At 41.7% G+C, this 27,778-nt stretch overlaps 2 protein-coding genes across 6 annotated transcripts in view; one reads left to right on the forward strand and one right to left on the reverse strand.

Annotated features, from left to right (window-relative positions):
* Positions 1 to 1,673, reverse strand: part of arhgap17a (Rho GTPase activating protein 17a) — a 56,525-nt gene extending 54,852 nt beyond the window's left edge. For all 3 annotated transcript variants that reach the window (XM_063220564.1, XM_063220562.1, XM_063220563.1), the window contains exon 1: positions 1,576 to 1,673. In XM_063220564.1, coding sequence (XP_063076634.1) covers positions 1,576 to 1,628 — 53 coding nt within the window. In that variant the 5' untranslated portion in view covers positions 1,629 to 1,673. The remainder of the gene's footprint in view (positions 1 to 1,575) is intronic.
* lcmt1 (leucine carboxyl methyltransferase 1) lies at positions 1,631 to 26,317 on the forward strand. Of its 3 annotated transcripts, XM_063220567.1 has the most exons (12): positions 1,655 to 1,723; positions 3,311 to 3,381; positions 4,356 to 4,447; positions 4,706 to 4,827; positions 5,081 to 5,157; positions 8,308 to 8,369; positions 8,575 to 8,677; positions 17,190 to 17,310; positions 18,574 to 18,675; positions 22,260 to 22,351; positions 24,114 to 24,211; positions 25,384 to 26,317. In XM_063220567.1, the coding sequence occupies exons 1-12, from the start codon at positions 1,718 to 1,720 to the stop codon at positions 25,404 to 25,406; spliced, it is 969 nt and encodes a 322-aa protein (XP_063076637.1). In that variant the 5' UTR covers positions 1,655 to 1,717; the 3' UTR covers positions 25,407 to 26,317. The 3 variants fall into 3 exon arrangements, with proteins under 3 accessions (XP_063076638.1, XP_063076637.1, XP_063076636.1); XM_063220568.1 differs by lacking the exon at positions 3,311 to 3,381 and having other exon boundaries at positions 1,631 to 1,723; XM_063220566.1 differs by lacking the exon at positions 1,655 to 1,723 and having other exon boundaries at positions 3,016 to 3,381.
* The last annotated feature ends 1,461 nt before the right edge of the window (positions 26,318 to 27,778 follow it).

Consider the following 27,778-nt stretch of genomic DNA (forward strand, 5'->3'; position numbering starts at 1 on the left):
ACCATAAATTCATCTAAAGGATGTTTGGGAATCAGAACACGGTCATAATCTTCCTTGAAAACATGAAAACCACACGATTTCTGATCCATTCCACACTCTTTAAGATGTGTGTATCCATTAGTCTCCTGTATCGGAGCAAATGGCAGGTCACTTATTTGGGTATGTCTTCGCCTGTGACTCACCCTGAAAGAAAGAAAAGGAAACTATGCCATGCAGAGGCTGGGAAAACCCTTGTTGTCAAGCCTCACCCGTGACACAACACACACACAGCATCCAGTCACGCCTTTTAAACAATTCTCACTTTCTTTGACACTGTGCATGCTCTAATTACAAGACTTCTTTTGATAGCATGTCATCGTCACAAACACTCTAAAAATCCTGAGGTTGGCATCACCAGCAGTGTTTCTGTCAGTCATCTATAGCTGAGCAAATTCTTCTTCTGAGGTCATGTTTGAAAAGCTAAAAACAAGTCAAGCAACGAAATAACTCAAGGTCCAATTTTCTTCCATTCACAGTGACAGACTAGAAGATTCTGTAACTACTGGGAGAGCTTTGAACTGTAAGCTTACACACCCCTTTGGCAATGCATGTGCTCTATTCCAGAAGATCACAGGGGGGTTAAGGATCTGAGTCACAGCACAGGCCTCCCAATGTAGGCCAAGCGATCTACAACCGATGAAAAGCACTTCGCATTCATTAGGACACAGAAGGCATTATCTTGGGGGTGGAAGTTAGTCTGCAGTTGGGGCTCAAAGGGCCCGGCAAAATCAAGGGGTCCATTGATGCTGCTACAGAAGCCTCTGAAAGGCCAACCCACAGACTGTCAAAATCTTTAGCCCTGGGTTCACACAATTTCAACCCCTATTTTAGGAACAAGAAAATTGCCGACCGAAAACAGCACAGTAATATAACAACCAAATTGCCACTGGCTTTTCCTTTAACCTACAGTGGGTATGATGAGTCACATTTTCATAAGCCATGCTGCACTAATGTCTGAAGTCAGAAGGGCTGGAACGTTTGTTCTCAATGTTGCAGAAAACTGTTGAAATGTGTGGAGGATAGGCTTGACAGCCATTTAGAGATCAACAGTAGGCTACACAGGATAAGAACTCGAACAGCTGACAGACTCGTAAAAGAACAAGAAAGAACTGCTAGGAACATATGTCACATAACCTGAAATGGACATGCGTGTGCAATACCAACACTGTTGTCACCATCAAAGTTGAAGCTAATGTTTCACGGCCATAGCATCTGGTTCACCGCCTAAATAATGGTAGCCATTCACATTAACTGTGTAACAAAGTCTTCCTTTATAGACCGAAAACAAACCTATACCAACGAGACCTATCGACTTCTAACTTGGGATGGTCACCAACAGCTGGATGCCCATGCATGCAAACGAGTCACCAAAAGAACACAGACTACCAAATTAACTACCAGACAATCAAAAGAACCCAACTCATCCAGGCGAAATTAACTTCACGATACACAGCGTCAACAGTAGCGGTTTATTAGCCAGCCACGTTGGCTAGTTACAATGAGTAGGCTACTAAAATAAAGAATTGTATTACTTGCCTTCCAACTGTTTGGTTGGCCAGTTGTTTCATCCGATTGAACTGCTTCTTCATTTTGAGTCCCACGGTTGATTACACTCGGTGAAAAGTGAAAACGGCTCTCCGACGATATGCCTCATCAGCAGGGAATCATTTGATTGATCATGAAGGTATGCAGGTAGCTAGCTAGCTAATTACATTAAAGTTTACCGATAATTAGCTTAGCAGCCCACTTCACGCTAGCTAAAAAGAAACGATGAAAAAAGTTATGTGGATGACAACATCATCGGGCATATTCGTGTCGCACTTCACGGCAAGTTATCCGAAGATAATCCGAATTAATCCTTATTCTGCATGTATTAAGGACCCGTGGCCAGTCGGGCCGTCCATGCAGAAAATTGGGCAGCTAATTCACTTAAAGAAATCGCCCCTTTCTCTCTCCCAACAATTCCTACCTTACCGCAGAGTACAAAGCTGATGGCGTATGCATGCAGGAAGTGAACGCGGAGCATCCACCTCCCTCTCCCACTGTTGTGGGTAGCAGCTAAAAAGCCACTGTTGCTATTGTTGCTGAGAGCTCTGTGAAATGTGAGATGGATATTATTTTACACACAGGCGTTTCTTTCAAACCTGATACATTTTCAAAAGAGCTATGTAAAGGTGGATATTAAATGAAAGTGATGAATGAGTAGGTTATCATGGGCATCCAGATGCGTCATGATACTGCCAAATATATATATATTTTTCCAATGAATTACACAAAATATTGTATTCACTTTTATTGTGTGATTCTTTCTTTGAACATTATTCACACAATGGGTGAATGGTTGGCCCACTACCTCAGATTCACCAATAGCTTAATTCTGCTGAGACATCACAATTTCAGAAACTGACAAGTGTTTTATGTTGATATCTTTAATGACACTGTAACACACTGCGCTTTATTGCACATCGACAATTTACACAACATAAATTCTTTGTTCTACTGTTTATCGATACGATCTTTATTGTCATAGTATAAAAATAATTTGCCCAGTTCTAATGAACCTTCACAAAACTCAAAATAACATGCACACTGTACACGTTTCAGAGAGGACATGTGTATGGATGACTGAAGTATTACGGAAAGACATGCAACACTGTTTTCGTCATTGCAGCAGCTACATTGTTGAATTTAAGAACACTGTAACAGTAGCCAATTTGTAGCAGATACATGTAATTCTTCCTCTGCATGGTTCGATTCGACCCTAAGTATGGACTAGCTTTGCTCTTTGAGATTTAGCACGTTTGCATCCAAAGAATCTTTAACAGCACACCACTGTAATTGCGAGGGCATTATAGTAGCTCAAAATAATCCTCTCCGTGCTGTTATAAACCCAACATATCCCTGATCTAGCGATTTTATGCGAACTCCACCACGTGTGATGCATTATGGGAAAACGTAGGAAGCGGATGTGGCTCGTGCAGCACTGTTTGTGTTTGTAGCGGGATTGAAAGCAGGGCTAACGTATCCTTGTTTGTGAGAATACAGCTGTTGATTTCCAACGTGATTCCTTTACTAAATAAAATATTGCACCTTGATGCGACGAATAGCTGTCAGATTCCCATCAAAGCTAACCGTTGGTCTTAACCAGCTCTGTGTGAATCGTGTAGCATTAGCCTGTTATAGCAATGTGATAGGTGAACGAGAAACTTGAGAGCATCCTGCAAATTTATTCAAGATTGTAATATTGCGTTAACACATGGCATCTCGTCAGGCTTTCACAGACTCCGACACTGCAGATGAAGCAGTTCGGGCAACATGCGACGACGCATCGACATGTAAAAGGTAGCCTGCTATATGAATGTGCCATAATCAATTAGCGTACGCCCACCCTCGTCCCTGTCAGTGTGCACGCTTCCATGTGTTTTGGGTGTTCAACACATACAACTTGTTTCAACCACAATGCAGAATGTATAAAATAGGTTAATGGAGGGGGACTGCTTGATACACAACAATTATTTTGTCTTCTTCATACCTTTGGTCATAAACCCCTTTTCTCTAGGTTGTTGACATGCATGACTTTGATTTTGATTGCATCTTTAGCCTATCGGTCTCCCGTGTTTTCTACCTGGACAATTAGGCCTACCCTTTGCCCTTTCTACACTAGGAATCTCACTTCACTAGGATTCTTTAGTGTAGGCCTACCGCACTGTTTTATTTTTATTCTCCAATGCAGCCATACAATCATCCTTTTCCTAAGCGTGTGTGTGTGTGTGTGTGTGTGTGTGTGTGTGTGTGTGTGTGTGTGTGTGTGTGTGTGTGTGTGTGTGTGTCTGTCTGTCTGTGTGTGTCTGGAGCGACACAGTGGGAGACTTGTGATCCCCCTTTTTCTTCCAAAGAGTACAATAGGCAGTGCACTATGCACAGTGACTTCTGTCACTCTTGGACACTTTGGTGGTCACTTGGTCTTGGGCTGCTCTGTAGGCCTACCGCTCAGCTAAGGCACATGTGATATATCACTGGGATTTTCTTTGTACACTTGTTATTTGTGTGTGTGTGTGTGTGTGTGTGTGTGTGTGTGTGTGTGTGTGTGTGTGTGTGTGTGTGTGTGTGTGTGTGTGTGTGTAAGTTACCTGCGTTGGGCTGAATGTATGTAAGGGTGTGCTATATGTGTAATAGCCTATGTGTAATTATGTGTGTAATAGGCCTACCTGTGTGTAAAGTCTTCTGTGTATGTATGCTACTTGATACCTTAATTTCCCCCTGGGATCAATGAATGATACTCTACTCTACTCATCTGTTATGCATTTCATTTTCAGATTTGCAACCAGCAAAGGCTACTGGTCAGATCCCTTTATCCAGTATTTTGTGAGGTCGCCAGGTGAGCGAAAAGCTCCAGAAATCAACAGAGGTGAGGACAACTCCTCCTAATACATTGTGTTATTTAGTTCATGATGACGATGGCGAGTGACTGTTTGGTTTATTTTCAAATTTACCATAATTCAAACCATGTTTAGATTAAAACAAGCGCTAAATTACACACTGATGTGGGCTAGTTGCACGATAGCGTATGCACTTTTGTATGACTGACTGCATAGCTGTTTCTAAGGTCCCCGCATGTCCTGCCTATTTAAATATCTAATTGTCCCAAATGTCATCTTTTTTCTAGGTTATTATGCCCGAGTTCATGGAATGAATCATCTGCTGGACGCTTTTCTCAGAAAAACAGAATGCAACTGTCAAGTGGTAAATCTAGGAGCAGGGTTGGACACCACCTTCTGGAGATTACAGGTACTGCAAGCAGTTAGGTTGAGAGGATGATTATAAAACTTTTAATTGTGTTTTGTGCAAAAGAAAGGATTGGAAATATAGTGCAGGGCTTAATAAAAAGAAGTAAAATCAAGAGTGATTGTTTTAGTAGTTAAACAACTTAATTGTTGCTGGAAATCAAATTAGCAGACCGTTTTGCTTTTTTGCCACTTCTCTTTTACAATGTACAATTGGTTTCTTTTCTATGCATACATCTTTCTGTTTGTCCACACAGGGAAAGAACATGATGCCGAAAAAATATTTTGAAGTTGACTTCTCAATGATTGTAGCAAGAAAAATACACAACATCAAGTAAGTTTTCGCTTTTTTTTTTTTTTTTCATTTTTAAAAACTCCCTCCTAAATCTTATGGATACCACAATGCAATCATTGCCATATGTCAGATGTAGATTTGCATCGTTTGGATATTTACCCTTCATTTTGTACATTCTCTATGTCTGCGCATCCTCTTGCTTGTCATAGGACATTGATGCCTGCAGGGGGAAACACATGCATTTGCAACTGATGTATAATGTGCAAACTAAATAGAAATAGATGTGACAAGAGTTGTGTATGCCAGCACAAGCATTGCCATCAGAGAAAATGTTGCAGAAATGGAAATGAAAAATGCTTTGCTCATATAATTACATTACATTAGTAGTATTAAGCAGACGCCTTTGTTCAAAGCGACTTACAAGGAGCAATTTAAACAAGAACAGGGTAAGGCACAATGTACAGTTGCAACACTGATACTGTAGCATTGTCCTACAAAGAGTAAAGAAGAGGATAATGCATTAAAAAGTAGCAAAAAGTAAGCAAGACCTCAAGGTGCCGTGTACAGTTGCAACACTGACAACATTGTCAAACACAAGGTAATAGAAACAACATTAAATAATAGGAAGGTAACAAGGCAAATTGGATGATAAGCAAGACATCTAGGCGCAGTGTACAGTTGCAACAATGTCCAACACAGTAATAAAGAAAAAATAAGTAAAGGATTTAAAAAGATGTTAAAAGCAAATTAGGTACATAAAGATGTTCGGTACATAAGATATGTTAATAGCAGTGGCTTAAGGAAAGACCTCAGAGACTAAGACTAAGGAAAGAGACTAAAAACTAAAGGCTACAAGGTGAGTAGAATTAGTTATGTTAGAGTGTTAAGCATATAATTATGATTGCCAACTATATTACTGTTGGATGGATTACATTGATCCTCAGACACTTCTTTCTGGTAGAATGCACGCTGCTCCACCGCCGTAGTCACTGAAAATACTTAACTACCATACTATACTACTATGTCATTACACTGAGTCTTTAGTAATACATTACAACTTGGTCATTGCCATTCTGGCAACAACAAATTTATCACAGGGGGGCTGTGACTTAACAGATTTTGGGATTCACTGTAGGTGTGGCAAAGATCCTACAAAGGAGGCAAAGATTTTGAAGCAAAGATTTTGAAGCATAGATTTTGAAGCAAAGACTTTGTCTCCTGATGGATAATTTCATTTAAACAAACAGAATTGCCCAGTAACCACTTTGTCCTATTTTTAGCTGGGTTTCCTAGATAAGGAATGTTTGTTCTCAACTTCTCATGACTGACTGTCACATACTGTACTCACTGTATATGTCACTCACTGGGGGAGCTGTGGCCTAGTGGTTAAGGAGATGGGCTTTAGATCAGATGGTTGTATGTTTGAATCCCAGCAGAACCTTCCACTCCCTATCTCAGCCCATGGATAAGGTGCCATTGAGAAAGCACCTAACCCCGCACTGTTCTAGGGACTGTAACCAATACCCTGTACTTAATATAAATAAGTCGACTCGCTTTGGATGAAGTGTCCGTTACTGTAATGTTATGTAATGTAATCACTAAGTGGTCTAAAGTCTCTGACAACTTAAAGTGCATTAGAGGAGAATTCTTGACAATTTCAATATTCAGATTGCTCACGCTACTTTTGACTTGTCAATACCCGACGACACAGCATTTTTTGTTTGGGCCTTTCTGAGATCCTGCCCATTCTAATGGCGGCGTGTGTTTGTTGATATTTTTTGGAATCATGGCATTTCTCCAAATATCATCTCAAAAGCAGAGGTGGAACGTAACTAAGTGTTTTTACTTTGTTACTATACTTAAGTCGTTTTTTCTGGAATTTGTACTTACTTGAGTAAAAATAAAAATGCAGACTTTTACTTTTACTCAGTTACATTTTTTGACAATTACTTGTACTTTCTACTCCTTACATTTCTAGAAGAAGACTTTGTTACTAGTTACATTTATCCTAGGTTTTCCTGTTGTGTTTCGTGGATATTTGAGTAGCCTCAGCTGTGGGCAGGGAGGGGGGACCAAGCCCCTCTTTCAAACTGACACCCAGACAGAATAGATACTTAAAAAAAACATTAAAGGGCAACTGCTGCCAATTTCAATGTGCTGTTGTATTGCTCACGCTACCCTTGACTTGTCAGTACCCGGTGACAATGCATTTTTTGGCTCAGCCCTTTCTGAGATATGAGCTATTCTAATGGGGGCAACTTCTGTTTACATTTCAAAAAAACATTTTTATGTATTCCCAAAAACATCCAAAAGGTTATGCAACATCAGCAGACAGCTAGCAAACAGCGATACCTTTTGGGAAAATATTTGGAGTAGGCCTATGCTCATTTAAAAAAAAAATGTAAACAAAAGTTGCCCCCATTAGAATAGCTCATATCTCGGAAAGGGCTGGGCCAAAAACTGCGGCGTCACCGGGTACTGACAAGTCAAGGGTAGCTTGAGCAATACAACAGCACATTGAAATTGGCGGGAGTTGCCCTTTAACAGGACTCCATAGTCATGTTCAAATAGAACCGAAAACCGTTGCAGGAACTGTTTCCTATTGGATCAAGTAGGCAGACATACTTGTACTTTTGTACTCAAAAAGTACATTTAAAAGTTAGTACTTATGACTTTTACTTAAGTACATTTTTGTTGTACAACTTTTACTTTCACTTGAGTAATTTTTTCGCAGGGTACTTCTACTTTTACTTAAGTACACAATTTCAGTACTTCTTCCACCTGTGCTCAAAAGTTATTGCTGTGTCATAAGGTGTCTGCTGATTTTGGATAACTGTTGGGATGATATTTGGAGTCTTCAGGTCTTTCTGACTTCTATCATTGAAAACACTGAAGCAATCCCTCGAATAACTTGCAGTGTACATGGTACATGTACCAACCCTGATTCCCAGCAATATGTGTACAGTATGTCTGTGAATATGCTTATTCATCCAGGTCGTCATAGTCAACAGAGTAGTAAGTTGTAAGCAACTGGACACTGTCCAAAAAGAAGCTTAGTTGAATACAGCTAAACTCTTTCGACCATCCCAGTAGCCTAATGGTTCAGAGAACTTATTCTTGATATTCTGGTTATGGACTTAATCTATGTTTCGCTTACTTTGTCTTTTAATTTTTACTGTTTTTCTACAGAACCAAGCCACCTTTATCCAAACAGCTTATCGAGACACACTCCACCGACTCTCTTCTCTTTGGTAAATAGTTTCAGCAATAACATTTTAAACATTTGATCCGATTATATCCAATTTAACTGTCATTACTCAATATAAATACGTAGCAATGAAATGCAGTTTAGTATCTAATCAGAAGTGCAAATAGCCACTAATTCCAAAGAATGGCACAAACGTCAGTGTCCAAGTCTTTTTGACAGCCATGGTACGTGTGTTTTTGTTGTGTTAGATGGCCACAGCCTGGACTCTGACAGATACTGCATCATCGGTGCGGACCTCAGGGACCTGGCAGGCCTGGAGGAGAAGCTGAAGAAGTTTCAGTTGAACACTGAGTAAGTCCAATGCAATCAGACTGGTCCACTTCACAATATACAATCAGTGGAAAATACTTCTTTGAATTTTATTGTGGTGAAAACACAATGACAATAATAATCAAAACATATAATGGCAGAATAGAAGGAGCTGAAGAAGTTCCAGTTGAACACTGAATAAGTCCAATGCAATCAGACTAGTCCACTTCAAAAACACCAGAGATGACTATGGAAAAATGGCAATGAGAGTACATTATGATAATAATAAGGTCCCATGTTCTGTTCTTGTCAGCTGTGCAATAGTCTTGTGATGTTATGTGTATGTCCTGTCTTAATCAAGTCTTGCTCATGGGTGCAAAATGAATGTCAGGGAAACTGACAATAAAGTGTCATCGTATCGTATTGTATCGAATAGTATCTAACATACACTCAACGGCCACTTTAGTAGGAACAGCTGCTACAACTGTTCATTGAGGCAAATTTGTGATCAGCCAACATTGAGTGGCGGTTCCGTGGGCAAAAATGCCTTGTGGATGGCAGAGATCAGAGGAGAAAGGCCAGACTGGTTTGACCTGATACAGAGGCAACATTAAGTCAAATAACCACTCATTACAACCGAGGTATGCATAAGAGAATCTCTGATTACACAACACATCAACTCTTGAGGCAAATGGGCTACAGCAGCAGAAAACCACATTTGGTACCACTCCAGTCAGCTAAGAACAGGAAAATGAGGCAACAATTAACACAGGCTCACCGTAAACGAGACTAGCGGATCGGGAAAATGTTGCCTGGTCTGATGAGTCTTGATACTCAGATGGAATGGTCAGAATTTGGCGTCAACAACATGAAAACATGAATCGACCCTGCCTTACATCAACGTTTCAGGCTGGAGATATAATGGCACAAGTTTATTTTCTTAGAACAATTTGGGCCAATTAGTACCAATTAATCTTTGTTGGAATGCCACAGCCTACCCAAGTATTGTTGCAGGCAGTTCAGGCAGCTCTGAAGGCAAAAGGGGGTCCCACCCAGCACTAGAGAGGTGTTCCAAATAAAGTGGTCGGTGAGTGTACAATCAATACTTCTTTGGATGTTATTGTGGTGCAAACATAATGACATAATAGTAATCAGAACATAGTGATATGTTTTGACGTGGTGCTTTATCTTCGGAGTCGATGTCTTACTAAAGTCACAAAACTATTTGAGAGAAATACTTGCACTCTGTACAGCTGCCTCACCGTGATATACTTGATGAATAATCTCAGACAATGGTGTGACCAAAGAATGTTCAAAATGTTGTGGGCTATTCATCTAATGAATCATTGAGGGAGCTATGCAGTTTGCAGATGTTTCTTTTCTCTTTGTCTTGTTCTCTCTGTATCTAGGACCTGTGGTCATTATTTTTAGGTGTGTACAAAAACTAAAGGAGACAGCAAAAGTGTTCCTGTCATACTAGGCTACAAAATAGGCCTGAAGTAGCAACCTGTGCACACATACTGTATCTTCACAAATGCCTTCATTTGAGATGTCAATTAATTTGTTTAGACGTTTGTATTCTAAGAGATTTTATGGTAGCACTGGCACAATTATTACTGTAGAACTGGGTTAATGTTATCAGATTTTTTCTTTGCAAATTCAAACAGTGAAACAATGACTTTACTGACATTACCTGAGATGCACATCAAAAGCACATTTTTAAAATAACCCATTGATGCCTAAGGCACCTGCAAAAAAGGGTGCTGAATGCCTGAGCCCATTTAAGAAAAGCTGCCCTCAGCCTAGAAAAACCTAAATATCTCAGCCTCTGAAGCACATAAAAACATGCATTGAAATGCTAAGACCCCCATATTTCATTAGAATGTGTTCTTTCATCTCAAACAAACTAAGATTTGTATTAAAGTTGTCTCAAATCATGAGCCTGAATGCAGCGTAATGCAACTCCAGGCGCCAGGGCCAATGTTGCGCACTGCAACGTCCAGCATCAATGGGTTAATATCAAGCTCTTCATATTTCCTTATTCCTCTGCTTATTAGCCCATTAAAGAGTAATCATCATAATAGTATGACCTGACCATGACATTACATGGAACCTGCACTCCCAGTCTTTCCCGTCTCTTGGAATTGGCCTGGGCCTCGGAAAAAGCTGGCGTTCTTTTGAATTTCCACCTTTTTTATTCCGTCTGATCTGCATGATGTGAATATTGAACTTGGCAGAAGGACACTTCTCATTCCTGTTTCAGGTTTTATTACTACAGATCTGGTGTGGTTGATGTTCGATTAAGCTCAACGATGTTGACGCAAAGTAGTGGTGGGCTGGTAGTGCCCAATGTCCATTTGTGCATTAAAAACACTTACGGTACTGTGAGTCATGAAGGGGTCAGGAAAAGATTAGATTTTTTTTGTTACCCTACTTGGCTCTTTTTTTGCTGAGTTCTTTCCTGTTCAGACAATTCTATTGTCTGTTTTCTCACATTCAGTGTGTTTCTCTTACTGTGCATGTGGGTCTGAGGGTAGGACACTTGGACGCCTGGATTATGTAAGTCACAAAAATATGTCTGTGGTGATGTTTGGTGTTTTTTAGATATTCAATTTAAATTTTTGTAATTTATCATAATTCACATTCTGAGCATTATTGTATTCCATGCTGTTTGTGTAATTTGTAGAGGCAGAAAAGAGCTTTCAAACAACACCACAGACATCTTTTCGTGACTTACGCTGAATGATATAATCAAGACTGAATGTGTAGTGTCCTACCCTCATATGTAAACCTTTACTAGTCTGTTTCTCCCAAAATACGGATGTCAGATTCACACAAATGCAGTTCTGAGATTCTACCTTGCTACAAAAAAGGCACACCAAGTATGATTAAAATGGCTGTCGGTCGGTTCTCAAAGTGTCTGATTTCACATGAAATGACCCATGTCCGATTCAATACACTGACCAACTGACCATTTCAGGATGCATTTATAGTGTGCTATGGATAGGTCCCCCATCTTGGCAGGCAGGTTTTGTTCAGAAAGGGTGTTGTTTTGCCAGAAAGGGTGATGATGTTTGGGGTCATGCCCTTTGCTTATTGTTTTGCGCTGACGACAGTGACTTGTCTGGGATTGCTGTGAAGTAGGGCCTCGTGCGTCAGTCGATGCCTTTCATGAGGTCTGATGAGACTAGGAAGGGAGCATGCACATTATCCTGACGTGTGTGTGTGTGTGTGTGTGTGTGTGTGTGTGTGTGTGTGTGTGTGTGTGTGTGTGTGTGTGTGTGTGTGTGTGTGTGTGTGTGTGTGTGTGTGTGTGTGTGTGTGTGTGTGTGTGTGTGTGTGTGTGTGTGTGTGTGTGTGTGTGTGTGTGTTAAGGTGGTTGCTCTGAGGGTTGGCCCTCTTCCAGAACGATCTCTAGGGTTTCTGACAGGGATGTACCTCTTTGCACGTCGTTGCCTGCTCGTATGGCATAGATTGTAGGAGGATATGTGCCTTTGGACATTGTTCTGTTGTCTTGCGCACGTCTTTATTATGTTCAGCATGTCATGGACTTTTGTTTGTCTAAGATCCCAAAGTCAGGGGAATGTTTACGTAAATCTGGAAGACAAAGCTGGAAACATTTTGACCTTCTCATGTGGAGGTGTAACCATAAAGTTGCAATGGGGCTATTGGGCTGTCTGTTATACAGTATAATGTCTGTTTCATAAGTCTGATGACAGATGTAGTGATGACGGATCGTGCTCTGTTTGAGGAACTCAAAGCGATACTCCCCCATTTCTGGAAATATATTCATTTAATAGTAATTAATACGTTAGTAGTGTGTGTTTGTGTGTGCACTTTCTCACGTAAACCCTGAACAATTGCCACCGTATGGCAGCCTCCAGAACTTGAGTGTGAATGTGGGAATGTATCGCGATACTTATTTTCACGATATACTCACTGCATCGATCATTGATTATTTAATCATGATAAAATTCTATTTGTCATTGGTTCATTTTGTTCAGTCGAGAGTAGGTAATGTTTCTGTTGTGATGGAAGCCCTCTCCCAGATGCTAAAATGCTTAAATAAAATGAACTGACTTATGAATGCGACACAGTAATGGACAAAAAAGTTGTATTTTTACACATTTACTTAAGTAAATATCGCAATGCATCGCAATAGTACATGATTCATAATGCATCGTGATAGAATCTCATCGTGGCTTGAGTATCGTGATGCATATTGAATCGTGAACCCTTTGCCAATACCCACCCCTAGCGTGAAATAGCCTTATTTCTGCAAAGGGTGGAACTTCGCATTAGTGTGAGCCTCAGAGACTGCCGAGATTTTCCCAAGGAGAGTAGAGTGCCTCATGACTCAATTTCGTCTCCTATCTATGCCACCAATTAGAACTCCAATTAAAGCAAGAAACACGGCATTGTAATTCCTTACATTACATTACATTACACTTACCTGACACTTTTTATCCAAAGCGACTTCAAGTTGTTATTAGTACAGGGTATTGGTTACAGTCCCTGAGCAGTGTGGGGTTAGGTGCATTGCTCAAGGGCCATGGAGTGAGATAGGGAGTGGAAGGGTGGGATAGGGAGTGGAAGGGTGGGATTCAAACCGGCAACCCTCTGATCCAAAGCTCATCTCCTTAATCACTAGGCTATGGCTGCCTACCATACCTTTGTAAGTGTAGATGCAATCCTCCTTGGAACTATTTTTTGGGGGGTTTCAACTTAATTTGGACAGGACACTATAAAATGGGACATGAAGCAAGTGGGAAAAGAGGGAGACGGGGAAGGGTCGGCAAAGGACGCGGGCCGCAATTGAACCTAGGTCAGCCTCGTAGCAGGCGAGTGCCCTAGTACTAGTGGTGTGGATCGTCAATGATCTCACGATTCAATCCAATTACGATCCGGAGGGTAACGATTCGATCCGATCCGATCCGATCCGATTCAATGATGCATTGCGATGCGCAGGGACGGAGCACAAGTTTGTGACGGGGTTATGTCGAGGTCCTCTACCCATACGCTATGCTTGATGTTACAAACGTCTAGCCTAATTGTCCGGAGGGTAACGATTCGATCCGATCCGATCCGATCCGATTCAACGATGCATTGCGATGCGCAGGGACGCAGCACAAGTTTGTGACGGGGTTATGTCGAGGTCCTCTACCCATACGCTATGCTTGATGTTACAAACGTCTAGCCTAATTGTCTGTTATTGTTCACAACATTCGCACCCCACCAGGGATGAGCTCAAACATTAATATTATTGTAATGTGCAATTATAGAAAAAGAAAGAGGCGACTGTGTGGGCGCAACCGCAGCCAACAGTAACGGTGCCAGTTCGTTTGTCAACCACCTTATCCAAATCGACCACAATGCCCTCCTCCCATAGATTACTAACACATTCTATACCTCCTCCACATCCAAGATAACTGTCACGACCAAGACGCGCGGCCCCATCCTTGTCCGAAACGGATTCATTTTTAAACTGCCAGCCTTCTCGTCGATAGGCTATATGGTTCCGCTTTGCCAAGGGTGAAACTTGGGGAGACGTGTGGAAACGGCCGGGGATCACTGCGTGCATATTGGCTATTCAATTAATGTGATGAAGGATGGTCAAACTTTAGATGCTGCATGCCACGAAAGGGGCAATTTTTCGGGAGCAGCTAAGTAAAATGTTTAGGGGTCGGGAGGGAGGAACTGAACAGTTGTCATCAAATAACTTGGGCCCTACTTGACTATAACTAAAATCGGCAACCTACTGTAGGCGATATAGCCTACACACTGGCCCAGAATATGTAGCCTAGCCTATCTGCTGAATAGCCACTGCGCAGGGCTAACCACCACATAAGTGCATTTCACGAGCTTGTTTCAATGCGATTTGCCAAAGTTGGTTGCTGCACTAATGCGTTAAAAAGGATTAATGGGGGAACAACGCATAATACAAAAAACCCCACAAAGCCTTCCTTGGCGCTTAACCCACTATTGTCTTACCTTAAGTTGTCTTATTTCAACGAAGCTTGTTTGATATAATCAGCTGATCCATGCAAACAAATATTTGACTGCTGCATGCCTTCACGTCGCGACCATTATAGACACCTGACCTAACTTCAGCCATTCGTTAGCTTGGCCCCTACCTACCGGCAAAGCTGCGCTATAGGTTACATTTCGTGGGCTTAGAGCCAGAGGGGGACGTAGGTCCAAAGTGGCATTTTAGCTCTAGTTCTATGCAAACACGAGCGCGGGGAGCTTTAACTGAACCGTGTGATGAACAGCATCACCTCTTTTAGTTTACCATTATTAATCCCGAGGGAAATCAAGGACAATATAGGCCTATAGATATTTTGTAAAGCATGGGTCTACTTTGTGTTATTATTCAGTGTCTCTTCTGGAGGTCGGTATCTTAATTTGCAAATATTTGGTGCCAGTTTCTCGACCTAAGATGGATGCTATAAGAAAAGTAACCAGATGGCAGTAAAACGCCTGCGAATTAGTGTGATCGACTCGAAAAATGAAACCAAGCCGTGTTATCCCATTCGTCCACAACGGGGAAAATTAAACCTGTCACCATGCATGGGCACCAAGGGCGAAACTTTGATTTTGACATTGGTGGGAACACAAAAGTGCTCCAAGACAAAGATTCCAGAAGCTTTTTTGCATTATCAATCATAGGTTCATGTCATGCAGATGTAGGGCGCAGTCTATGAATATGGTCATTGATCGACGTATATGTATTAAGCACGAGCGGTGCTGTCCTCATAGCCTATTTGTTTCAAACGTGTATGACGCGCAATGCCGATTTGATGTCACGCTTTCAAGGACGATGATTATTGAGAACGGAGAACAAGACACGGAATAGGTTAGATAGGCCTAGGTGAAATTAATGTGGAGAGCACGGTCTATGAATATGGTCATTGATCCACGTTGAGCACGAGCGGTGCTGTCCCCATAGCCTATTTGTTTCAAAAATGTATGATGCGCAATGCCGATTTAATGTCAGGCTTTCAAAGACGTTGATTATTGGGAGAACGGAGAACAAGACACGGAATAGGTTAGAGGTTGATGAGATTCATGTGGAGAGAGAGAAAGAGAGAGAGAGAGTGGGCAGCACCAACCCTTTGGATGTAGTGATGCACGTGCAACCGAAATTGAAAGAAAATACAGGGAGGGAGGAGAGGCAAAATGGGAGGCGCGGGTATGATTATTTTAAATGTATTAATACACCGAATCGATCCGGCTTGTGGCCGAATCGATGCTGGATCGTCAATGCCCTGGATCGCGATCCTTTGCCGCATCGATTACTTTTGACGGCCCTATGCCCTACCATTAGCACCACAGTAGGGCCCACCTGTTCTTTTGTCACCAGATCCTTTCAGCAGTTATCAGGAAGAGAGGCCTAGTCTACAAGTAGGACTTAGCGTATTACACCACAGAACCGCACCCTCACCCACCCTCATATAACTTTTTGAGACGATGTGTCGGGAACTCATTTTCTAATAGTCGCCTGCACTACTTTGCATCTACTATATAGTTTATGATCTTACCCACTTCCAGGCAGCGAAATACAAGGGCACGTCCCTTTGGAGATCCATGTCTTGCTCAAGGGCGCCTCCGCAATGGATGAAGGCAGGGAAGCCGGCTGGGGTGTACAAAGGGGTCAGTTATCCTGGGCCCAGTGAGAAAGGGGGCCCAGATTTGGGTCCTCATTACATTGTATGTATTGGGCAAGGGGCCCGTTAAGATGACTTTGTCTCAGGCGCGGCTAAAATTGTCATCGGCTATGGATGAGGGGGGTCGGGATAGTCGGCACTAGTTCCTCACTCGCCCCCACCAGAGACCTTTAAAGGTAGAATCTTAAGGCCACACCCACATATTTTTGCTAATGGTTCCGGAATCAATGCATACCCTCAAATCACAGTACCAACTCCTTATCTGCAAGGCCAATGCTGATCATTGTAAGTGCGCACTTATAATGCAATCAATACCTCTGCGCAGGGAAGTTATGTTTTTGCCAGTACATCATCTACATGTCATCTGACCATTGATGTGTATGTCTCCTGCAGAATTAACATGAGAGTTAACATCCTGACAAAATGGTAAAAGAAACTTGAGGGGTTGACCTGCTTTGTGTAGGTCTGGCTCTGGCATGGTCATTGACTATCCACATGTCTTTTAAGGGACACTGTGTAGGAAATGGTCAAAAAGGGTACTGCAACTATGCTGCTCATTGAAACTGGGCTGCCTATTGCCAAATTTTCCAAAAATCTTTACATGAAAGTTTGCTAAGTAATAAACAAATATTTTCTAGTATGGTCCAAGTAGAGTCATTTTTGCAGCTAAAAATGACTATTTTTGGAAATTCAAAATGGCGGACCATGGAGAAGATCCCCCTTTTCATGTATGAAAAGTGCACTTTTTCCAGTCATAATGAATACTTAAAATTTGATGCTGGTGGTAAGTATTCATGAAAAAGGTAACATTAGTGAATGGGCAGCATGAATTCTGGAAATAGACGACTAAAAATCTCACTCGGTGTCCCTTTAACCGTCTTTTACAGGTTACCCACGCTGTTCATGTCGGAGTGTGTACTAGTCTACATGACACCTGATCACTCCTCCAACCTGGTGCACTGGATAGCAGAAACCTTCCACACCGCCATGTTTGTCAACTACGAGCAGGTACTTTGACCACAGATCACATACCATATACCAGTGGTTCTTAACCTGGGGTGCGGGCACCCCCTGGGGGTCCGCCAGAAATTGCAGGGGGTCCTTGGAATTTTGTTTGTTTTTTGAGGTTGTGAGTGACCAGAATTCTGCTTGGGTACATTGTAATTACAAAACCAAATTGAAACATGTTTTGGTCCCCATTTGATTAATTTCTCAAGCAAGAATCATTGTAATTAATCACTTGAATATTTTTTGAGTGCGTATACAAACATGTAGAAGTTTGGATTAGGGGTGCATGGCTTGTCTTGGGCACAGGTCAGGTGGTGCTTTCAGAATAAACAGTTAAGAACCACTGCCTTAAACCATTGTAAAAGTATATAACTTTTCCCTCCACTTTCTTCCTAACCAACGACGGCCAGGAGTGGGCATTTGAAACAGAAGCAGTGTTAACTTAAGACACAGGAAAGGCAAATGGCATGATACAGATGAGGAGATGCAAATGAATGAATGTTATATGACAATTTAATTATCAACTGCAAGGTAACATTACATTTAGCTCAAGGCTACTGTAGGTTACATAGGATACAGTGAAATCAAATACAGTTTACCCAAGATAGATAGACAGAGAGACAGAAGGAGAGAGGGAGAGGGAGAGAAAGACAGAGATTGGAGCCCCTTCAGAGGTAGGAAGTGACTCCCAGATGGATATCTGAGGTGACATTATATACTGCAACCCCCCACCCCAAAAGTGTCCTTTTGTCTTGGGGCCAGTGGCACCCCAGGGGGCTGGGCAACCACATCTACAGTGGGGGTGATCTAGCACAAACAGGCCCAAACTCTCCTTGAGATAGCATCAACAGTGTAATCTGAGTCATTCAATAATCTCCATATTTACACCATACTGTATACCATACTAGACCGCAAGTAGTAAGGACAAAACTGGAACTAATATATCCTCTGTAATTTTTTGCAGCATGGACAAATCTGCAAATTTTGTGAAAAATCACATTTGTCTAACCTCAGGATAAGATATTATGGTGCTTGGTGAAAGTTGGCTTATGGTTGTTGGCATGCCACTAATAAAATATTAATTTTATGTCTCTTCATGTATCATATTGTCTAACGTCTCATCATACTGTCATGTATTACGATGCACTCACTCAGAGGGACTGCACAAGAGTTCCAATGTGCCTGGATTGCTTGTTTGTGCAGAAATGACAAACGCACAAGTTTGAATTTTGAATTGCTGACGTGCCGCTCACCTGTGTGCAGGTGAACATGGCGGACCGCTTTGGCCAGGTGATGGTGGAGAACCTGCAGAGGCGCCAGTGCACCCTGGCCGGAGTGGAGGTGTGCCGCACGCTAGACACACAGGTGAGAGATAGACCCAGGGCAGCCGACAAGGGGGGAACAAAGGGGGTCAGTTGCCCCAGGCCCAGGATGAAAGGGGGGGCAGATTTGGGTCCTCATTATATTGTATGTATTGGGCAAGGGCCCATTAAGATGACATTGTCACCGAGATAAACAAATAGGCCCTACCGTGGCCTGACGGTAGGGCACTCGTCTGCTACGCGGCCAACCCAGGTTCGATTCCCGGCCCGGGTCCTTTGCCGGCCCTACCCCATCCCTCCCTCCCAACTCGCTTCCTGCACCATCTTCACTTTACGTCACTTTAACGTAAGTCAAAAAGACAAAAAAAAAACTTTACAAAAAACAATAAACAAATAAGCTTTACATGGTTTTAAGCAAGTGTGTTGGTACTGGCTGCACTGGCTACTTTTCATTGTGTCAAAGTGGAATGTCTGTAATGTTGTCCCATAAACCCCACAAATTTGCAGACATGTGAAGGGTCACGTCTGTTATACACTGTAAATAATCTCTGGTTTTTAATCAAGCTCTAGGACCATAACCTACCAAATGTCATGAAATGCGTTCACTCTATACTGCCGTGCAAAACAAGAACGCAGTTACTCGAAAATGGTCGATTTTTTTTAGATCAGAAATGGGCTTTAAACTACCTCATTTGTCTTGTGTCAAAAAATGTTGGTCCAACACGTCCCGTTTTAGAGAAAAATAATTTTGAAAGTGCAAAAATGGCCAAAAAAAAGTTACTGCTGTGTTGGGTTAAAGGTTACGTCGTGCAAAACAAAAACAGTGAGTTACTGCTGCACTTTCTAATGGGAATGGTTTGGGAGTAGACAGTAATACTAGCCAAGAACGCAGTAACTCCTGCAGTAATACCAGCCAAGAACGCAGTAACTCTGTTTTTTGTGGCAAAAAGACACATAAATGTTGTTTTTTCGGGGGTTTTTGTGTGCATTTCTATCCTAAAAACCAGGAACCAGGAAGTGTCACCACCACTTTACCGACAACACAGTTGTCGCGCCATATAGTAAACTTTGAAGCCTTTTTTCTCAGTTTGCCAGAATCTGAGTTACTGCGTTCTTGTTTTGTAGGGCAGTATACTAGGCTAAACGATAGGGCACACACAATGGAATGCACAGAATATAATGGAAGTTTGAGTAAATTAGAAAACAAGTTGACTGCGATAATAAACATTGGTAACAATTTCTATGAAGCCCATATCTATAGCGCATTATGAGCATATTCATAACAAATCATAATGCGCATCATAATTATAGTGCATTATGACTACACTTTTAACACTTCATGATGGAGTACATCAACAGTCATGAATAACTTTAAATCTAGCTTATGCATTATAAATCTTAGGATGTTTTGAGTGCTCGTGAATGGTTATAAACTACAGGCAGTGAAGGGGCTTATAATGCATTATAACGGTCATGATGCACTATGACTAATTATGATGCGCATTATAATTTGTTATAAATGCACTCATAATGCGCTATAGATATGGGCTTCATAGAAAGTGTTACCTAAACATTTTTTTCCTGGAAATGTGAGGTGTGTGCTTGCGAAAACATACTTTTGCACGTTCAAATTTGCCCTTTGCGCCTTCATGACAGGTCACGTGTATAATTTAATTCTTCAAAAACATCATCATTGGTTCCAGCAGGAGTGCTTGCAGATGTGTTTCCATGTTGGGTGTGAAAAGGACCTTGACTTGACGGCCCACAATAGAGCCCTTAACCTTAACCCATCAAGACTTCTATGGGATATCCTACATCAGCTATACAAGCAGGCCTGAACTGGGACTAAAAACAGCCTGGGCATTTTGGTCATAGATCAGTCGCTCACACAGCCTTCTGCTTTTCTACAATAGCATGAATACATGGGTTCTAAATGTTTGTTTTCTCTTGACTGCCCGAAACTAGCTGCGCACAACTCAACCTCTGATTGTTGGAAACCGCTGTCGGTCAAAAAATTAGCTCACATGGTTGGCTGCCAGTGTCTTGCACCTCCTCAAAACATTGTCTTTACAAACACTGCAAACCCATGTATAGCGCAGTCCATATCAGTGGTTCTCAACCTTTTTTCAGAAACACCCCCTGGACCTCATCATAAGCATCCCAACGCCCCCTTGACCTCACCATAAGCCTACCCGCAACAACAAAACAACAGCATCAGCCTCTGGCGACTGTCGGCCCACCGGGAAAGTGCCCTGTATGCCTGAGTACCAGTCCAGCTCTGTATACAAGCCAGACGCCTTTGTTATACAACATCTCTGCGGTTCTTTACCCTCCCAAATGATCTTCAGGAGGGTTGGTCAGGAACTCCCCAAGGGAGGGTTTGGTCAGGAACTTCACATTCTTGTGCAAATCCTCCTTTAATTTCCACAAGACTGGGAACTGCTGTTGGACGTCAAAAATATGTCAAAACATTGTACATACAATAGCACACAAGAGTGTGGACTGTAGCAGGAGAATTCTGCACTTTTGGAGTAAGAACTTGATTTTGGAACAGGCCTGCCAACAGTGGGATGACAAACAGTTGTCCTGGGCCCAGGGTAAAGGAAGTCCCAGAATTGGGACCCCATTGCATTGTACAGCATGAATTGAGAGGGGGGCCCTTTCAGATGATTTTATTCCAGGCCTGGTCAAAGCTGTCCTTGGCCCTGCTTGGGAGTGAACGAGGGGGAGAGGAGCAGAGCAGAACAGAGGGGAGTGCGATCCCAGTCAATGTTTGCAGCACCTGTGCTCAATCTCACACTGGGGGGGTGTATCTCAAGGCTCCAACGGGGTGGAGGGGTCTATCTGACGTATCCTGTGATTGTGCACCCACTCTGTTTATTTACCACACTGCCTGACATGCATCGCTTCTGACCGTTAGATCTATCCAGGAGTTGGAGTTTGTTGTTATGTTTAGCTTTTTCTTTCTTTTTGCCTTTTCATGTGGAAAAGATTCCAGAGAGTGCAAGGATTAAACAAAACAATGTTTTCCTCTTTCTCTTTTCCTGAATGTGATGGCTTCTGATGTGCGTTGTTGCCACTGTAAATAGCCCATAACGTTCAAGGATCAAAAATTACAAGTATTCCAGGAAGTTTATTTGTCACTTGCATGGAGACACTCTCATGTCACATGTAGTGAAGTGGATGATTGTTCTGTTAAACAAAAAGCATCGTGTTAATCAATTCAGTGTCCTTCTGTATGTAACTGTTTTCTGGAGGCATTTTTGTAGAAGGTGCCCATTACATTATTTTGTTAATGAACTCCACTCTCCTTCTGTTTGTAACTTAATTAGTAACTTTAATTTTTATTGGACTGCGCTGCCCGAACAGCTTATGGACCCAGATGACTAGACTCCATAGGCCATATTGTGTTTTTTGTGTCTTTAATGTGCGTTTACATGTGGATTGTGGAGAAGTGTCATGCAAGACAAATTTCTGTGCAAACAGACAATAAAAGTTTATCTTATCTTGTCTTATTTTCTGGATGTGTTTTTATTCAAGGTGTCCATAAATTATGGCATAATCTTTTGAATCAACTCCTCTGTACTCTGTTAGTAATTAATCGGTGTGTGGATGTGTGTTTTGCAGAAGGAGCGCTTCCTGTCTAACGGATGGGAGAATGCCGATGCCCTGGACATGATGACTGTATACAGTATCCTGCCACAGGACGACATAGCCAGGTAGTGTTGCACACACTTTACATTACATTACATTGGAGAACACTGGCACACACGTCTTGCTTATTGCTTTCACTAAAGTGTTGTGCACAGGCGCATGCCAGCCTGAAGCTGTCCTCTCGTCCTGACGTTCTATGGTGATACACGTAAGACATGAACGTGTCACAAATATTATGTCAGTGTCAAATGACTGTCATCCTCAGGTGACCTTCGGTTTCGGTAGACAGCCCAAACAATGTCAACTTTTCATCACCATAAAACGATTATGATATTGATATAATGTTAATGACTCGTCTATGACTGTGTCATGACACTGTTACACTATTGGAATGAACAGGTTATTGGAGTAAACAGTTTATTGTTGTTTACATGCAGTCAGTCGGTTGCAAGTGTTCCACTCAAGTGTGTGACACGAAACTGGAATTCAAAGATTTGTGATTGGCTACTCATCATTCTAGAATGCTAATAACACGATAATAACCTGATTTGCGTGATACATGTCTTGAGAAATCAGGCATAGCCAAAAACCTACCTGTGCGAATCGGATTTCTCATAAACCAATAACTGAAAAACGGATTATTTCAAACTGTTTATTCGGTTTTTATGAGCACTTCAATAAACTGGTTACTCCAAAAAACTGACAATAAGCGGTTTATTGATGTGCATATGAGAAAGCTCATTGTCATATCATGCAGATCATATCGGCGTCAAGTGAAGTGATACACATTCTTGTAGTTAAAGGGGTATGCCACTATTTTGGGGCTTAATACAGTTAAAATCGTTGGCTGGGGTTTATAAAGGTGGTAAAGTGTCTTATTTTTCATGTTAAGCATTGTCTTGCTTTAAAAGAGGGAGTATGTCGCTAAGCTAGTGAAAGTCAATGGATCCGTGTACACGGATACATTGACTTTCACTAGCTTAGCGACATACTCCCTCTTTTAACTTGTCTTAAATCAAGACAACGGCTTACATAAAAAATAAGACACTTTAAAACCTTTATAGACCCCAGCCAACGATTTTAACTGTATTAAGCCCCAAAATAGTGGCATACCCCTTTAAGAGAGTGAACAAGAGGGTATTATATGGCCTTTTCTACTGCATAACTTTTATTGGACACACATCCAAAGACAGCAACAGCTATTCCCATGTGTAAACGTTTATTCAAATCCGCATACAGTTATTGGGTACTGGGTATTGACTTACTGTCGCTTGGCTGACTTGGCATTGGCTCACTGTGTGCCTATGTGTGCTGTAGGGACACGGCACTTTCTTTCGATGACAGTATCTTTCTGATCGCGAAAGCTCATTTTTTTGTAACTTGAGCTGTTTTTGCAGATGACTTCTCACGAATACAGCAACCTCACACCAAATCAGCAAAACTGTGTAGATACGTAGATACATTGCAAAAACCCACACAGAAGCCAAGAACCCACGCAAAAGCCAAATGGGCTCATTTTTGCATCTTTGGGATGAAATCAGCGGCGTGGTGCCAACTAAGTATGCCAATGTGACCGATATTGAGATTTTAGCTTTTTATTAAAAATGTTGGCATGTTACAGCTAAATGAACACATTCTAATGCAAGATGAGGGTCTCGGGGGTTTAAATGCAACTTATTTCATGTTTTTATGTGCATCAGAGGCTAAGATATTTAGATTTTTATAGGCTGATGGCAACTTTCCCAACAAGGACTTAGGCACTCAGCAAGCGTTTTTTTGCAGGTGCTTTAGGCATCAATGGGTTAACTGACATGTTACCTTGTGTAGAATGGAGCGTCTGGAGTTTCTGGATGAGAAGGAGCTTCTGCAGCAGCTTCTTCAGCACTACTGCATCTGCTGGGCGTCTAAAGACAAGCTTAGGCTGGGTAAGCACACACACACACACACACACACACACACACACACACACACACACACACACACACCACACATCTTGCTTTGTCTAGCTTTTAATCAAATTTTTTATTATTGTTTAATTTTTGTATTTTAGTTTTGACACTGTTCAGCACTTTGGTCAGTTCTTGCAGTTTAAATGTGCTACTGTATAAAGTAAACTTACTTACTTACTTACATATGCTGGGCTTCTGAGGACAAGCTCAAGCTACAGTATGTAGGTGATACACACGCACACGCAGGGAAGCCGACAGGGGGTTGGGCAAAGGGGGCAGTTGTCCCGGGCCCAGGGAGAGAGAGAGAGAGCCCAGAATTGGGTTCTCATTATGTAGCATGTAATGATTGGGATGGGGGTGTGTGTGTGGGGCTTTTGTCCTGGGCTCGGGCAAAGCTATGATTGGCCCTGCTCACGCACACAGGCATGTACACGCAAACAAAAAACGACAATGTGCTTTGGAGTACTTAAACGATATTGATTTCTGACAAACACACGCGCGCGCACGCACACACACATCAATGCACATCACACTGCATCTGCTGGGCAAGCTCAAGCTAGGTGACACACACACACACACACCATATACTGTATCTGATGGGCATCTAAGGACAAGCTGAGGCTGTGAGAACACACACACACATACAAAATGTTTGGCATGAGGCCGTTTCTCCAGTTTACGATATTACCCAGCAGCGTCCTGTCTGGAGTGGAAAATGTTGTGTTAAGTACTCACTACCTCGGGCAATGACGCCATCTCACAGTCTCCATTGAGTCAGATCCCATTGTCATTATTTGGGGATCGCGTGCTTAAGCGTCATTCCATTACTTCTGTTAAAGAAAGTGAGTTGGATAATGAACTTTACCTGAAATGAGTAACGTTCCAGATATGGAATGACTGTTTTAAGAATGTAGGCGCATAAGTACCCGCCATCTAATGGACTCTCTTTGTCTTTTTATCGTTTGATTTTGGAAATTTTGTGTTAAGTACTTACTACCCAGGGAACTTCAATGACGGCATCTCACAGTCGGCACAGAATCTGATCCCATTGTGCAATCACAACAGCAATCACACGACTGATTCCATTCCTCCTTTTATTGCCGACCATTTACGGCCATCATCGTGACCTTTCCTTGTGTGTCCTGCAGGACTGGCCCAGCTCGCCTTCTGACGTATCGATGTGACGACGGACAGACAGCCAAAACAGCTGGCCTGTGAAGATGCCTCCAAGTGCCATTCTCAGTTACCGCGCCGCAACCAAGGACCGTGGAGAGGAGAGGAAGACGGAGGTCGTCTTTGAACAATGGGGTGTCCTCTCATTGACGCGACAATAAAACGTGGAAACAACCACCATCAGCAGTTTAGTCTTTTTTTCTTTTTTTTGACGTGGTCTTTGTTTTCTACACCCATGGATGTTTTGTTTCCCTTTCTAGATGTTTTCATGTTGAATTAGATCGGATCCTGTTGTATTTTAGATCAAAGCAAAGATTGCACAAACACATATGAATTGTGTAGCTTTTATACCACTGGAACTGTGATAGCCATCGCCTAACTACTTTTAATGGTAGAGTGTCTTTTTTAGCAGGTTATTTCCAGAGTTTATGCTGCTCATTCAAGATTGTCTTTTTTATGTGTATTTACCACCATCAATTGCTAAATATATCAATAGGTGGATCTTCTCCATGTCCATCATTTAGAATTATCATCATGTCATCTTTGGCTGCAAAATATTCTTTAATTACTTAGTTCAGACTCACGAAAATCTAATTTGCGAATGGGCAGCATATATTTTGAAAATAAACAGCTGGAATTACATATTCTTACTTTAAGACAGCATTTGGCTTTTGACAGCCCTTTTTTTATAAGGTTAATTTATTTTTACGGTTTGCTTCCTCTAGAAATCAATAAGGTTGTTGGAACACTCAATGTTGCTGAAATGATTTCATTGTTGAATGCTCCAATGCTAGTTGTGTGTCTTCTGCATGGTATTGCTTTTGCTGTGGATATTTTTGCAGTGTTTTAAAGAGGACCCATTCGCTGTTTAAATTAAAGTTTTTGTTTTAGCATGAACAGAGTTACTGATCTCTGACTCCTCTGACCTCACTTTTCTATTAACTACATTTTCTTAAAATGGGTTCAGTATTTTAACAGGTCTGTGGAATGTAGCAGTGTTCTATCGATATGGACTTCACATCATTGAGATGAGCCAACAATAGGCTTCTAACATAGCTTAAACCCAAACCATATTCCTAACCTTAAAGGGGTATGCCACTATTTTGGGGCTTAATACAATTAAAATCGTTGGCCGGGGTTTATAAAGATGGTAAAGTGTCTTATTTTTTATGTAAGCCGTTGTCTTGTTTTAAGACAAGTTAAAAGAGGGAGCATTTCGCTAAGCTAGTGAAAGTCAATGGATCCGTGTAGCATGTTACCATGTACCATGTAGCATGCTACACGGATCCATTGACTTTCACTAGCTTAGCGACATACTCCCTTTTTTCACTTGTCTTAAAGCAAGACAACGGCTTACATAAAAAATAAGACACTTAACATGAAAAATAAGACACTTTATCACCTTTATAAACCCCAGCCAACGATTTTAACTGTATTAAGCCCCAAAATAGTGTCATACCCCTTTAATCCTAGAGGTGTTTTGTATTATAATGGCTTGGTAAGGCTGCCTGACGGTTGGCTCCTATCAACACAACACAATATAAGCATGCTACAGCTGTGCTCATATCCACAGAGAGGGTTTGAGGTTAAATATTAACCCTTACTATGTGCATGCACATACATCACTCAGGTCATTACAACTGCACAACAAGTCATATAATACTCCTAAACAGGCATTTATCACTCTGTAAAGATCAATATGAAACATTTTTCTTTGGTTAATACCAGGACAATAATCCATATCATAATGCATACCACATATTTACAATTATAGTCTGTGATTACTTCCTATTTATGAGGTTTGGTCATTCAGAGTCAATTAGAATTTCAATTGCACTACAAACAAGGACCTTTCAACATCAGATTTAGAGCACAGACATTCATATCATATTATACAGCATGAGTTTTCCTATTCAATCCATGATGGATTGTTTTCATCAAATGTTTTTATTAACATTCATGTTCTCATCTCCACTCAATGTCATGTAAAGAGAGCATGCCAGCTTTGCATCTGCATCCAAGCAATCCATTTGTGGGGGTTCGTCCGGTATTGCCGGTCCTGGCCTCTGGTGACAGAGAGTCAAGGTCAGGGCAGTGAAGTGATCAATGCCATCCCGTATGATCATGACAGCTACGCGTGCATTAGCAAAACAGCCCGGCCGGAGCCAAACGAGTTGATGTGTTGCGCAGGACCTCTGATCAATTCACAATGCGCTGCTGATCGGCAGAGCGAGGACAACGCGTTTGAGGAAACCACCCTATGAATCTTCTGCTGTAACATCCTCTGAAATAATAGGTGGATGAAAGAAGAAAGAACAAAGAAATTCATAGAGAAACTCAAATCATTTGTGTGTATTTGACCAATGTGGT

Source organism: Engraulis encrasicolus, chromosome 17 (genome assembly GCF_034702125.1).
Source record: "Engraulis encrasicolus isolate BLACKSEA-1 chromosome 17, IST_EnEncr_1.0, whole genome shotgun sequence".
NCBI classification, from domain to species: domain Eukaryota; kingdom Metazoa; phylum Chordata; class Actinopteri; order Clupeiformes; family Engraulidae; genus Engraulis; species Engraulis encrasicolus.

Coding starts and splice junctions, on each gene's coding strand:
- lcmt1 (XM_063220566.1), top strand. CDS start 3,296: ATGGCATCTCGTCAGGCTTTCACAGACTCCGACACTGCAGATGAAGCA. Junction 3,382..4,355: donor GACGCATCGACATGTAAAAG/GTAGCCTGCTAT, acceptor TTTCATTTTCAG/ATTTGCAACCAGCAAAGGCT. Junction 4,448..4,705: donor AGCTCCAGAAATCAACAGAG/GTGAGGACAACT, acceptor TCTTTTTTCTAG/GTTATTATGCCCGAGTTCAT.